We start from the raw sequence: 13,365 nt of genomic DNA, 5'->3' as shown, positions 1-13,365 counted from the left end.
GACTAATGTTTATTATAAAAGTGGTGCGCAGCCGCGGACCAGCAAATTAACTCTCAAATCAGCCCTGGAGCCAACATCAACCATCTAAATGCTTTAGAAAAAGTTTAGATATTGTCATCGCGACATCGCCTTCGCCATCGGTCATCCTATTCCTGGCACCTAAGAGTCAATTGGCCCGTCTCAGTTCTCACCACACGAACTTTAAACCAACAATGCTTCACTGCTTCAGCACACAAGCTGCTACTCCACATAGTTAAAGGTCAATAGGCTACGTCGTTCTTAAATGATTTTTCATCCTTATAAAAGTACGAATGATTGAGTTAACTACCTAATCGGATAGATACCTAAGCAATAATGTAATGCATAGTGACAAACCAGAGATTTTTTAGAATCAGTTCATTTTTAATTTCCTCATTTAGTCAAGATTTAAACCAATTTCTTATGTATGATAATGCTGGTATCCATGATACTTTACTGGTCTACTTATAGGACTCAAAAATGAACTTGTGGGAGAGTCTAAAAAAACTCTCTGCTTTGCCACTATGAATTGTAATGCCTAACAGGCAAGATTTGCCTGTCGAATTAATCGCAATAATAGTTAAGTAGTAACGCCTGGCCTTGAGTGAAACAGTCAAACAGCTATTGTCAGTATTGGTTGACGCCTGGTGCCGGTGGATCGGGCTACACTCACTGTTGTGTTGCTGTGAAGTGGGAAATGTGAATTACGGTGGGTAGTATTATCTCACTTATCTGACCATCATTGCAATTGCATCCATAGTAGAGGGTTGAAGACCACACTTCTAAAGAAGCTGGTGTCTCAGATGTTACACTGTGACTGTACACATGTACAATAAATTTCTTATTTTATTTGTTAATATTAAAAAAATTAAATTTGTAAAATGATTTTATAAAATATTTGTAAAAATTTATATTTTTTCATGCATTGTCTCCAACTTTATGCAAACGTGCAAAATTTCAAATTGAATGTAGCAGACAGACAATAAGAAAGCAAGTTAATGTTAAAGTGAAGTGTAGTAAAATTCATATGAATTTAAAAATTATTTTTTAAAGACAACAGTTCTAAAGAGGTCTGTGAGGCTGTGTCTCTGATGTTATAAATCTATATTGAATTTCTAATTTTATTTTTGAATATTAAAATGAAAATTATTTATTCTGGCAATTGATTCAAGCATTGTCTCTGACTTTATGCAAATGTGCAAAATTTGCATAAAGTGCAAAACACACTTCTACTGTAGAAGTGTGTTAAATATTGATTATAAGATTTGTAGCAGACAAGAAACAAACAACAAGAAGTAAAGTTAAAGAGGAGTGTTGTAAAATGTAAATTGTAATAATAAAATAGAAATTAGGGGTAAAAATGGTTGTTTCAGGCATGATTTTGAATAATTTTCAGCAAAATGAACTACTTATTTCAGTTTTCAGAGAAATAAATTGGACAAAGGCCATTAAATTGATTAAATTAGGTGGAATTGTCTATGTGCACAGTGCAGGCTGTGCAACTAGTGCAAGGGCATTTTTGTCTGATTTGTGAAGAGCTTTTTCCTATTATTACAACACTTCTCTTTAACTTCACTTCTTGTTTGTCTGCTACAAATCTTATCAATATTTCCCCCACTTCTACCTGTCCAACTGATCTGCTATTTTGCACACTTGTGTAAATTCAGAGACAATGCATGAATCAATTGATAGAATAAATAATTTTAAAAATGGATCTGATGTCAAATTGTCAGAGCCACTTGAGTTTCCACAGTCCATGAATTGATCAATTTAAAAAAAAAAAACTGAACCACACCATCCTAGCAAGATCAAACTGCAGCATATTTTTTGTGTCATTTCATTGCCACTAAGTGTGGTTTTGACTAAAATTACCAAGTATTCATTGATGAGCAACAAATTGAGTGCAGGATCTGCTGTGTGGTGACTGACATCATTGTGGGTTGTAATATTTATGACACTATACATCTGGTGCATTTTTCAAAACCAAAATTGAAGCAAGTTTGTTCAAGGTCTACCTTATTTAGAGTTTGAGTCTAATGGTAATTTTGAGTTATTAAGATCTATCTCAGTATTACTTCACTATTACTTTGTATTTGAGAAAAAACAATGTAGAATGTTGTTGAGAACTTTTATTTTGAATTTTTCACACTTATAAAGTTGTGGGAGACATTCTTTCACTCTTACTTCATCTCATCCATTGCAGATGAGTTCTTGGCTGGTCACAGAAAAGCGTAGTTGGCCAGAATGGCTGGCACTTCAAGTGCTGAAGGTTGGTCCTATTCCAAAACATTTGGCTCTCATCATGGATGGAAACCGTAGATATGCCAAACTGCATGAACAAGAGACCTTCCATGGCCACATTGCTGGCTTCAAAACCCTTACCTATGTTTTAGCCTGGTGCAGGGATTTAGGGATTACTGAGGTAACTTCTTATGCACTCAGTATTGAAAATTTCAAGAGATCTAAAGAAGAAGTGGAGGGATTGTTATCTCTGGCCAGTAACAAGTTTGAAGAGGTACTCAACGAGGGAGAAAATTTGGCCAAACATGGTGTTTGTATTCGTATTATTGGAAACCTTGATCTCCTACCTACATATCTTCGAGCTCAGACTGCTGAAGTTGTACTTATGACCAGAAATAACACCAAATGTTTTTTAAATCTTGCTCTAGCATATACATCCCGTGATGAAATAACTGCAGCTGTACGAGAATGTGCTATCGCAATATCCGAAGGCCGCTTGCAAGAGACGGATATCACTCCACGGCTCCTGGAGCAGTGTCTCTACACAGCTCAGTCCTGCCACCCCGACCTGGTCATCAGAACTTCCGGAGAAACCAGACTCTCTGACTTTCTACTATGGCAATCACAATTTTCATGCCTTTTTTTCACTAAGGTTTGTAAAAATTATGTCGAAATAACTGGAACTATATAAACTGATCACTTTTTGGATAGGACTCTCAACTTGTTATCCATTTAACTTGTGTTTAGATAAGCTCATAATTTCTATCATATTTTGAACGAATGATTTTTTCAGATCTTATGAAAGAATTGATAATTACTTAATGATATAGAGCTAAATAAGTTATGAATTGTATTGACATGTGTTAAAATTTCCTTCACTTCCTGATATTTCAACCATTTGGCATGTTATACCATGACTTTGAAATTTTTATAAACTACTGTTGTTTTTATGTTATATTAATTTGATCGAATTGATTTTGTTGAAATAATTCCTAACTTGTGTGGCAAACATTTGCAGGTTTTATGGCCAGAATTGAGCATATGGCATGTGCTGGGTGCTGTGTTCCACTACCAGCGGCACCACCACACGGTCGTCGCGGCACGCAAGCAAGCCAAGCTCCTCTATGACCGCTACGAGCTCGAAGCTGATCAAGCTTGCTCTCCCGACGATCCCGTAAGTGTTCGAGTTCACACATCGTAATTATAGAGAAAGCTAACTGCTGGGTGCATACTTTTCAAATATGGTCTGTGTCTTCATATTATTCATCACAACTTCATCGAAGGTGGACCTCGATTAAATCCAAGATGATTCATAAAAATTAAATTCCAATCTCATTATAGATTTAAATTTGCAATTTCTATTATTGAGATTAAATGCTTAATGCTCCAATTCTGTTGAGTGATACATTTTTTGTACCTTAGGAGTGCGGTTGTGATGGGACCAAAGCTCGCAAGATCCGCGTAGAACGTTTTATTGCAGATCTTGTAGAACGGAGAGAGAAAACCTATCACGTGAGTAATTAATGTTATGAACGAACCTACTGATGAATTAATGTTGTAATTAAAATACATGAATTTCAAGCAAAGTTCGGTCATTTTTCGAAGTAATCAATGAATGCTGCTGTCTCAATAAATTTTGTAGTGATCTGAATTTATATGTAGTAGAGGTTTTCAATATAACTGCTAGGATACGAATGTAATCCAAGTTTTCACATCTAACTGCTAGCAGAGTAATTTACGTTTCTAATTATTATCATACTTTTGGATAATGGGTTTTAAAGGACTGCAAACATTGTTCGTAGCTATTGATATTTAACTTATCCTGTTTTCATTTCTAAATAGCTAAATATAATTTTCAGGCGCTGTCAACACAGCTGAAAGAAATCAAGAAGCAGCAACAAGAAAGTTGTGAGCAGGAGCAAAAGAGTGAGGCGTCAGGGCGAGTTAGAGTTATAGGAGAGTGTGGTGAGAGAGTTGTGTCAGTATCCGTTGCCGACCCCAGCCTTTTGAAAAGAGTCCAACAACGAATGCTGTTAGAGGCGAATTGAATCGGATATGTTAGTGTTGTATTAATTCTATGTTTGACAACATATTTTATGCAGAGCTGAGTTGGTAGGCCTAGAACAATTGCATAGTTCATCGCTATAAGTGAACTATTGAAAAAAACTGTCCCACTCATCTGCGTGGCAGGCTATTTTCCCCAAATAATTTATTTATCCTGTTATTAAACTATTGTATTATGGAGAACCAGGGGAACCCTTCGTATTTTCGAACGATCAGCAAATATGTATTTATTGTCATCCTTTAAATAAAATGGTATTTATCTGAATGGTTTAAATGAGTAAAACTGAGTATCTTTTGGGGAATATTGTAGGACATTTGTTGAAATATTACGTAGAGTATTTCTATGTTCCAGTGCCCGGTACGTATTTACATTCAATGACCACGGGCGAGTTTTACAGAAAAACAAATTCCATTCCGCAATTTTCGATGTTAATTCGAGCATCCAAATAAATAATTTGTTCACTATTCATATACTTGGTATTTTACAGCCGGTGAACCGTAAGTTACATTTTCATTTTTAAAACAAATTATAATTATCAATACGTGAAATTAAAACAATCGTGAGAGAAATTATTTACTAACATTGCTACGACCAGTCTTTTGCAAAAATGAAATCGTTCTTAGTTATCAACACATTTTTAGAGGCATACAATGACAGAAAAGTTCGAATATGCGCCAAGTACATTGAAATTCAAATACATAATATAGTTTACTGAAGATGTAAGAACATAGGATGGAGCCGTTATTTGGCGAAAAATTTGAATACCTTGCATAAGTGTGTATCAAATTTCTATAGCATGGTGGCTATTCGTAAAAATAACATATCCTTACAGAGCAACAAATAAATTCAACAATATTCAACCAATGATTTACAAACTCGACAAATTCTTACAGCTGCATTCACATCAACCTTAAATAAAGCTCCACAGGTGATTTAAATTTTACGATTGCTTACAAACGAGTGCTATATCTACTTTCTGCTACTGCAAGAAAGGCGTCGCCATCTATGCACCAAAAATTTCGAAAGAACTATCGCACGTTAACCTGAACATTGCTTAATTTCTTCATAAATAATTCATTGGTCCATCTCGCATACTTGCGGCTAGCCACATTCTTTCCCCATGATCACACTGCTACTACGTAATCAAATTGTTTAGTTGGTGCACCGACTCCAGCCGTTCCGAAAGAATCTTTACCGGTTACAGAAGCATCAAATCATAACTGTTTTAACTGCACAATTTTTGAGCAACATTCATAACTTGCAACATATTATCATTACATAAAGTGCACCATACTGTGCTTATACTTACTTTTTGTATTCCGTAGGAAATATTGGGAAGAGTAAACCTAATCGATCTAAACTAAGTTCAAATTTATCGGCACCGATATCACTGGGGGGAAAGACGTCGCCTACCTGTAATATTAATCTGAGAAATCCATTAACTTATCTTAAGCTACAAGAACATTTACTGATGCCAGCTTACACTCGCAAGCGACATGCTAACTTAGTTTCATCGCAATAGATGTTAGTCGAGCCGCCAATCAAGGTAATCAATTTAAAGGTTTCGAAACAATTTTTCCGTCGATCATATTAAAGAAGACGCAAAACAAAGTTGCGATATAATCAACAAAAATATTTTTTAGTCTTGTATTGTAAGATAAGATCGCCCTCGGTTCTAAAAATTAACAATGCACAAGTTCGCGAGCTACCTTAAGAGATAAACAGTATGAGCTATGAAGCAATACCTTCCCAAAGATAAAGAAATCAAGAGTGAGAATCATTTTCGAGGTTCTCCATAAGGCATGATATAAAGACTTAGTTGATATGAGGCCAGCTGGATGTAACTGCAGGAAAGCTAACCTAACCTTTACTGGAACAACTTAGTTTTCAAGTAAATCTCACACAGAGTTATTCGAAATAAGAAATAACCTTTTAGAAGTTTTCCGATCCTGCAAATAACCAGAACGGCAGAACCTAAGATTAAATTCATCTTCCTTGTGCCGTCGACACGGAATGGAGAACACAAAATCCGATGTATAAACAAATGAACAGATCATATATACAACATCAAATATACATGAATTAAACGTATAAGTTGCCACATGAGAGCCATCGGCAAATTGGATCAAGGCTTTGGTTTCAGTGTATTTTGTACCCGCAATAGAAAAAGAAACACAAAATGTTCTCTTCTCGGAAATCTTCCCATTCTAAGCTGGCTCAGCTTCACATTCTCAGCATTCTGCTCTTGCAAGAGATTGCAAGAGCAGCGACATTCTACTAATACAAGCAGAGTTAACGAGGAAAATTTGGGCGTCAAAAGAAAGTTCAGGAGAGGAAGAGTGTAACAGACCCACAAGAGCAGGGCGTATTGAAATAACTCAAGTATAGATTATGCTCCACCGATTAGCTCAAAAATACTACTAAAGCAACCCTAGCCGCAATAAAAGATTAAACTAATCGATGTGTCACGCCACACGCCAAAGCAAGATATCATCTGAAGCAGAAGTGTACGAAAAGAACGGAAGCGAATTTAAAGATCGTGATGCATTGAACAACTTGGCGCGATATATTTACGGTAATCGCGAGCTTGTACATATGAAACACATAAAACTTCCGTTTCTGCATTATAAGCAATCTATTTATTGAGAAAGGAACATTATATCAAAGAATAATTAATTAGGTCACTACACAGAACCGATATCATTGATGTTGGTGGTTGTGAAATGAGAATAATCTGTCATTTTGGATTTCAAATATAAAATAATTGAGAGCAGATAAGACAATTGTATTTCTGGTGTTGCGAAAAATGCGACTTAGGCCAGTTGTAACACTTGCTGCGAAACGTTGATTTAAAATAATCTGAAAGATAATCTGGCTTCCATACATACTGTAGCGTGCCCTTAGTTGGATTAAGAAGAAAAAGGAGACTTCACGAAAAGTTTCTACGAGCTCTGCTTCTTAGTCTTGTGTATCACAACGCTTGCAGCCTGGCCCTAATGAAGCAGGAATATCTACAGAAGCTCCTTAATAGTTACACTAATGTGGTGTTTCGTTAGAATTTACTAAAATCTGCAAAGTTTAATGTATATAATTTTTTAGTCGTTACAATTTTCAATCATTGAGCCTACCGATAGAAAGGAACTAAAATTTATAAACGTGTACGGTCATAATAAAAGAGTCCAATAGCATATAGACTTACTCATTCGCACAAGTATAGTTACCAACCCACATTAAAAGCTAGTCGTAAACGAAATACGAGTATATTTAGCTGCCGTAATCTCTACACATGAATGACAAGTGTCATAGTCTATTACAATCAGGAACTGTAAGATTCCATCGTTACGCTTGTCATCATTTAAACCAGAACATAAAACAGAAACTTCATTTTCCGTCGGTGCTTATGAATGCTTAGGTCATTATCGATATCGTTTGACGACACAGATATATTAAATCTAGTGAAAGCACTTTATATAGTGCCAGTAGGTGTTAAAATTTACTTCAAGATTTGAATTCATCATAAACTTAAAAAAATCTTTAGGTATTACATTATCCGCCATTTTTGTTGCAATGTTATAATCCGAAGACATCATACTCATTTATTAAATTTGATAAGAACCTGAGAGAAGAGTGTGTCATAATAATCTATGAACTTGCCTCAGTACCATACCACGAGCTCAGGTCGAATTGTCCATTTCTGCAGCGCCGTGGCTAGGCCGTGAGCATACAGGCGTTCGTCTCATAAGCTTCATCTAGTAATACATTACCAGAGCTTGTGGTGGTGGAACTTGAGGTGTCCATGCACGGACTCGTTTTCCTTGAGTACCCCTGCGGAGGTGCCCTCGCAGTCCGGCTTCGATATGTGGTTGATGACATCCTCGCTGTTGCGGGCGATGCTATCGCGCCAGTTGCCCGTCTTTCCTGATACGCAGAAATAGAACACGGGTTTCAGAACTTTGAAATCTCTAAAATTTTCATCAACAAGCAGTGTACAATTAATCGAAATAAATGACCTTTTAAGCGCAAAATGACTTGCACTGATGGTTACCGCCACGTACGACAACTTTAAAATGTTCTCTGTTGCGCACAAACGTCCACAGGTTGCTACACTTAATAGTTTACGTATAATTTAATCGGAAAGTTATGTTCCCGGAGAATGACATATGGCGGTAGAGGGTTGAAACCATACAGAAGATTAATTTTAATCACAATATTAGGACTGAGTGACGATCATTTTAGATATGATAAATTTCACGAAAAATCACAGTGTATATCTCAGAGTGAGAACACTGTATTTCAACATAAGCTGACACGTAGCTTCGAAGTCGTACTCTGGTATTAAAACTGCCAATGCTATTAAATTGGAACAAAATTAATCAATGTCCTAAAGTAACTAACACTAGATGCATTTACGGAGAAATTAACCAACTTCTTTTAGCATTAGGAAGATACACTGCACAACAAGGAGTTTATTCTTTAGATTTACTCATAAAATAGAGACTTGCCAGGAGACGCTGGAGGCGTGGTTGCCAGAGATAAACTCTTTAGCTCCTCGGCGACTTCCTGAACTTCGCCTTCACCATTCTGCGCCTTTTCTTCTCCATTCTGCGCCTTTTCTTCTCCATTCTGCCCCTTTTCTCCTCCATGCTCCTCTTCTCCAGTCTCTTCTTCCTTGAGGGCGACGCCGTTGACCTCCTCAGGGGCGGGTGCTGGGGGCCTGCCGGAGCTGGGGGACGTGGCGGGCGTGGGGGCGATTGATGCCTCCCTCCTGGGCACGAGGTAATCTTCAGTCAAGTGGACTTGCATAATTTCAATTTCGAATTTTTGAATGCCACGCTCAAATTAAAAAGACATGGTCGAAATACTAGAAACGATGACCAACAATGTAAAATACGGGAAAATAATAGCGGACTTGGATAATTAATTTAAATTTCGAATTTTTGAATGCCACGCTCAAATGGCCATAGATAAAGAAACATGGTCGAAATACTAGAAACGATGACCAACAATGTAAAATACTGGAAAATAACAGTGGATTTTGATAATTTAAATTTCAAATTCAACTTTTTAAATGACCGTAGATAAAGAGACACGGTATAAATACTAGAAACGATGACCAACAACGTAAAAATACAGTAAAACAGAAACGTGGTTAAAGCATTAAAGACGATGTTAAGCACGGCCAATACTCGCATGTGAGAATCAGTGTTGGAAAGAAATAAAGCTTTACACTGCAAGATAATAATAAATTCATGCATATCTTAACGATACACAGAGAATTTAACTTGGGATTAATTTTTTTCAAAAAGATAAAGTTTCTTGTGATATATTGGGTGCATATCTTAACGATAAACAGAGACATTACTTAAGAATTTTGTGTTGTGATAGATGAAGTTTCTTATGATATATTTGAAAAGATAAAGTTTCTTATGAAATATTGAGTAAAAACGAATGCTCACGAGCGAACGAAGTCGACGCGATCAGCCCCCACGGGGGTCCTGACGCCCCTGGGGACGGGGGGAGGGGAGCCTGCCAAAGGAGTCCTGGAGAGGGGGGACCCCGGGTTGCTGGGGGTCCGGGAGTAGTGCTCACCTCCCTCAGTTTTCATCCACTGCAAGAAAAACAAGTCATGATCTTCTGTCAAATAATCTTACATAAGAATACTTGCAGGTATTCCTATCTTTCGTTTGTTTTCTTTGTAATTGTTTTTTATTCCTATTTCTATTGTTTTTTATATTGTTTTTTATTCTGACGATAACATAAAAAAATATAACTCAGTACTCACTGCAGTGAGCGACAGAGAGCGCATTTTCTCGTCGACGAAAACTTGAGGTCACGGACGGACAGACAGACAGACAGACGGACATAGCGAGCGCAATAATGCATTTTTCCATAAATGAGAAAATGCGCTAAAAAGTAATTGCTGGCACCCGGCTAGCGTCAGTTAACGAAGGCAGGCTAGTAATATAACCCAGTAATAATTACACCCACATCGAGAATGGGTTAAGACGATACCATGTTAAGAGCAACAGCTGGCACCCACCTCTAGCTGGAGTGGGTTGCAACAATATGTTAACAGCAACAGCTGGCACCCACCTCTAGCTGGAGTGGGTTGCAACAATATGTTAACAGCAACAGCAGGCACCCACCTCCAGAGTGGGCTGGTAGCGCGGGTTTTTGTGTGCTGCAGGCGTATGCCTGTCCACGCGGCCGTGAAGGATGTCCGCCCTGTTAACCAAAGCTATTAATGCTCCTGCTTTGCCTGATGCCAATTTCGCTAAAGATTCCATCGCAACGCCAGTTGTTGAGCTTTTTAAATTCTTCAACATACAGTTTCACAACACAAAATCATTGTGACAATATGAAAAACATTTTATATATATATGCCAAATGACTGAACATCAATAGCTGAAATTAGTGAATACTTCGTAAAACTAGCTAAACTTAAACGTACTTGTAAGTCTGATATTGGTGAAAAATGTCACCCTTGGTTAAATATGAAGAACTTCATTCAATTGGAATTAGTTTAAAAGGAATTAAAATGTTCATAACGAGGATGAAACCAATCCAAACCAGTCCAACACGCCCAATGAAAACCTCTGATCATAGACGATACATAACAATCCAGCAGCCACCAAAACGCGTACCAGCAACAAGTCATTAAGAGTTTCATATTTCCCAAAACTGGGAATTCGGCCAACATGAGTAAGCTAAATTAGTAGCAAAAATGTCGATCCGAGATACTGTTCATAGAGTGCCAAGTTGATGTAGTGGACAGAACACTCAGATGCATGTCGATGAGCAGAGTCAAATTTGTTAGACGTTAGTAAAATTCAAAATGAATAAAACCAAGCTCAATAATTCATTATAAATCACGCGTTTGTTGCAGAATACGCAGTTAGTAAACGATGTTATTTAGTCCCTTGAATAAACCAATTAGTTATTAGTTGTTCGTAAGCCGCTAAAGGTGCGATCATGTGACGTGTATAAATAAGATTTGATCAGTAGGGTAAGGGCTAAAGTAGCAGCTTCTCTAGTAGATAACGGGCAACGGGCAATTGTACATCATCTTACGGCTGGGGAGGTGCTGGTATGCTCGACGAGTAAAAAGTTGGCAACACTGAACGTCAGCTGCGGACGCGTAAGGTTAAGGTAAGCGACGTCCGCGGTGACGTGTTTCGCAAGCCATTAAAGTATTAATGGTGCCACTATTGTTTAAAAAGTAGAAAATTTAGCTAGACGTCAGATACACGCTATGACTAATGTTTATTATAAAAGTGGTGCGCAGCCGTGGATCAGCAAATTAGGTAACTCTCAAATCAGCCCTGGAGCCAACATCAATCATTTAAATGCTTTAGATATTGTCTTCGGTCATCCTATTCTTGCCTTGGCACGGAATAGGAATAGGATGACCAACATCCTGACCTGCTTAGGTGCCTGACTGCCAGTGGCACCTAAGCAGCTGTAGTCAGTTGACCCATCTCACCACACGAACTTTAAACCAACAATGCTTCAGCACAGAGGCTGCTATTCTACATAGGTAGATAACTGTCAATACGTCATTCTCCAATGTCATGTCACAGGTGTGAAGTTGCCCTAATAGGCCAATTGTATTCAGGGTGGAAGGTGGCAAACTGAATGTCGTTCGTGGCAACGTATCTGAAGTTCCGAGACAATCAGTGTGCAGGAAATCGTCAAAAAAAACTTTTAACCGATGAAAAAAGATTAATGAATCGGATATTATCAAACAAACTGAGTATTCAGGGAATCGTCAAAAAAACTTATAATTGATGAAAAAGATTAATGATTCGGATATTATCAAACAAACTCAGTATGCAGGAAATCGTCAAAAAAACTTATAATTGATGAAAAAGATTAATGATTCGGATATTATCAAACAAACTCAGTATGCAGGAAATCGTTAAAAAAACTTATAATCGATGAAAAAATATGAATGATTTCGATATTATCAAACAAACCAGAAAGACAAATTGACTAAAGAACGATGCTCTAATCTCATACTGAAATGAAACTTCTAACTAACTTACACAAACAAAACATCGGGTGATGTAACTGCACCTCACAATAAAAGAATAAAAAAAAATTATTATCGGATATAATCAAACAAACTAGTAAGACAAATAGTTCACTAAAAACGATGCTCAAATCTCATACGGTACTGAAAATTAAACTTCTAACTTATACAAACAAAACATCGGGTAATGTGACACCTCACAATAATACTAGGATAAAAAAATTAGTTGCTGGAACAAACAAAACATCGCAGTCTCACATGGCGCTGTGCCGAGGACCATGGGTGGGTTTGCCGGCGGGGTTGTTGGAGTTAGCGTGGGGGAGACGCCGGGCGGCGGAGGGGGAGGTGGAGGTGGGGGTGCCGGGGAGCTCGGGGGACACTCCTCGAGACCCCGCCCGGGACCCCGTCAGGGATCCGGTCCTGGACCCGGTTCTTGAACCACCGCGAGAGCGGTTCACAGCAGTCAACTGCTGCTCCTCTTCTGTGACTACAAATATTTTGATGTTTACAATTTATGTGCGATTACAAATATTTTGATGTTAACAATTTATATGTGACTACAAATATTTTGATGTTTACAAAATTTATGTGCGTACACGCACTGAGGCAAAGAAAAAAAGTTCATTTTTGAGTAATTTTTCGATTAACCCACGAAGTCATGTTCACTTAAATGTCTGTCTCTTATACACATCTAGATGTGTATAAGAGACAGATAAATGTCTGCATTGTCCCTTACTTGTTTCATCTAAAATTTTAAATACTTATCCATGAAAATAAAAAACTAATTAACTTTTTTCCAGCACTCGTGTCAGCCGAACGTCTTCGTACAGAACGTGTTTGTGGACAGCCAAGACTTGCGGTTCCCCTACATGTCATTCTTCGCGACGTGCAGCATACGTGCGGGTTGTGAACTAACTTGGGACTACGATTATGAAGTGGGATGCGTGCAGGGCAAAGTCAAATATTGTTACTGCGGGGCCAAAAAGTGCAGAGGGCGACTTTTATAAGC

At 37.7% G+C, this 13,365-nt stretch overlaps 2 protein-coding genes across 4 annotated transcripts in view; one reads left to right on the top strand and one right to left on the bottom strand.

The window, feature by feature from the left end:
* The first annotated feature begins 235 nt into the window (after positions 1–235).
* On the top strand, positions 236–4,584 carry LOC108672440 (dehydrodolichyl diphosphate synthase complex subunit DHDDS-like). Of its 3 annotated transcripts, none has more exons than XM_018160105.2 (5): positions 236–259; positions 2,222–2,911; positions 3,278–3,433; positions 3,682–3,771; positions 4,119–4,584. In XM_018160105.2, the coding sequence occupies exons 2-5, from the start codon at positions 2,222–2,224 to the stop codon at positions 4,305–4,307; spliced, it is 1,125 nt and encodes a 374-aa protein (XP_018015594.1). In that variant the 5' UTR covers positions 236–259; the 3' UTR covers positions 4,308–4,584. The 3 variants fall into 3 exon arrangements, with proteins under 3 accessions (XP_018015594.1, XP_018015593.1, XP_047740058.1); XM_018160104.2 differs by lacking the exon at positions 236–259 and adding an exon at positions 576–727; XM_047884102.1 differs by lacking the exon at positions 236–259 and adding an exon at positions 2,034–2,057.
* Positions 4,585–4,884: 300 nt separating this feature from the next.
* LOC108672437 (alpha-tubulin N-acetyltransferase 1) overlaps positions 4,885–13,365 on the bottom strand; it is a 17,891-nt gene continuing 9,410 nt past the window's right edge. The window contains exons 5-9 of the mRNA XM_047884101.1: positions 12,615–12,843; positions 10,471–10,549; positions 9,781–9,932; positions 8,827–9,089; positions 4,885–8,242 (exon numbers count right to left, since the gene is read on the bottom strand). Coding sequence (XP_047740057.1) covers positions 8,085–8,242; positions 8,827–9,089; positions 9,781–9,932; positions 10,471–10,549; positions 12,615–12,843 — 881 coding nt within the window. The 3' untranslated portion in view covers positions 4,885–8,084. The remainder of the gene's footprint in view (positions 8,243–8,826; positions 9,090–9,780; positions 9,933–10,470; positions 10,550–12,614; positions 12,844–13,365) is intronic.

Source organism: Hyalella azteca, unplaced genomic scaffold (genome assembly GCF_000764305.2).
Source record: "Hyalella azteca isolate HAZT.00-mixed unplaced genomic scaffold, Hazt_2.0.2 contig14632, whole genome shotgun sequence".
Lineage (NCBI taxonomy): Eukaryota > Metazoa > Arthropoda > Malacostraca > Amphipoda > Hyalellidae > Hyalella > Hyalella azteca.
Note: the sequence above shows the minus strand (reverse complement) of the source record. Positions and strands in the feature narration are given on the sequence as shown.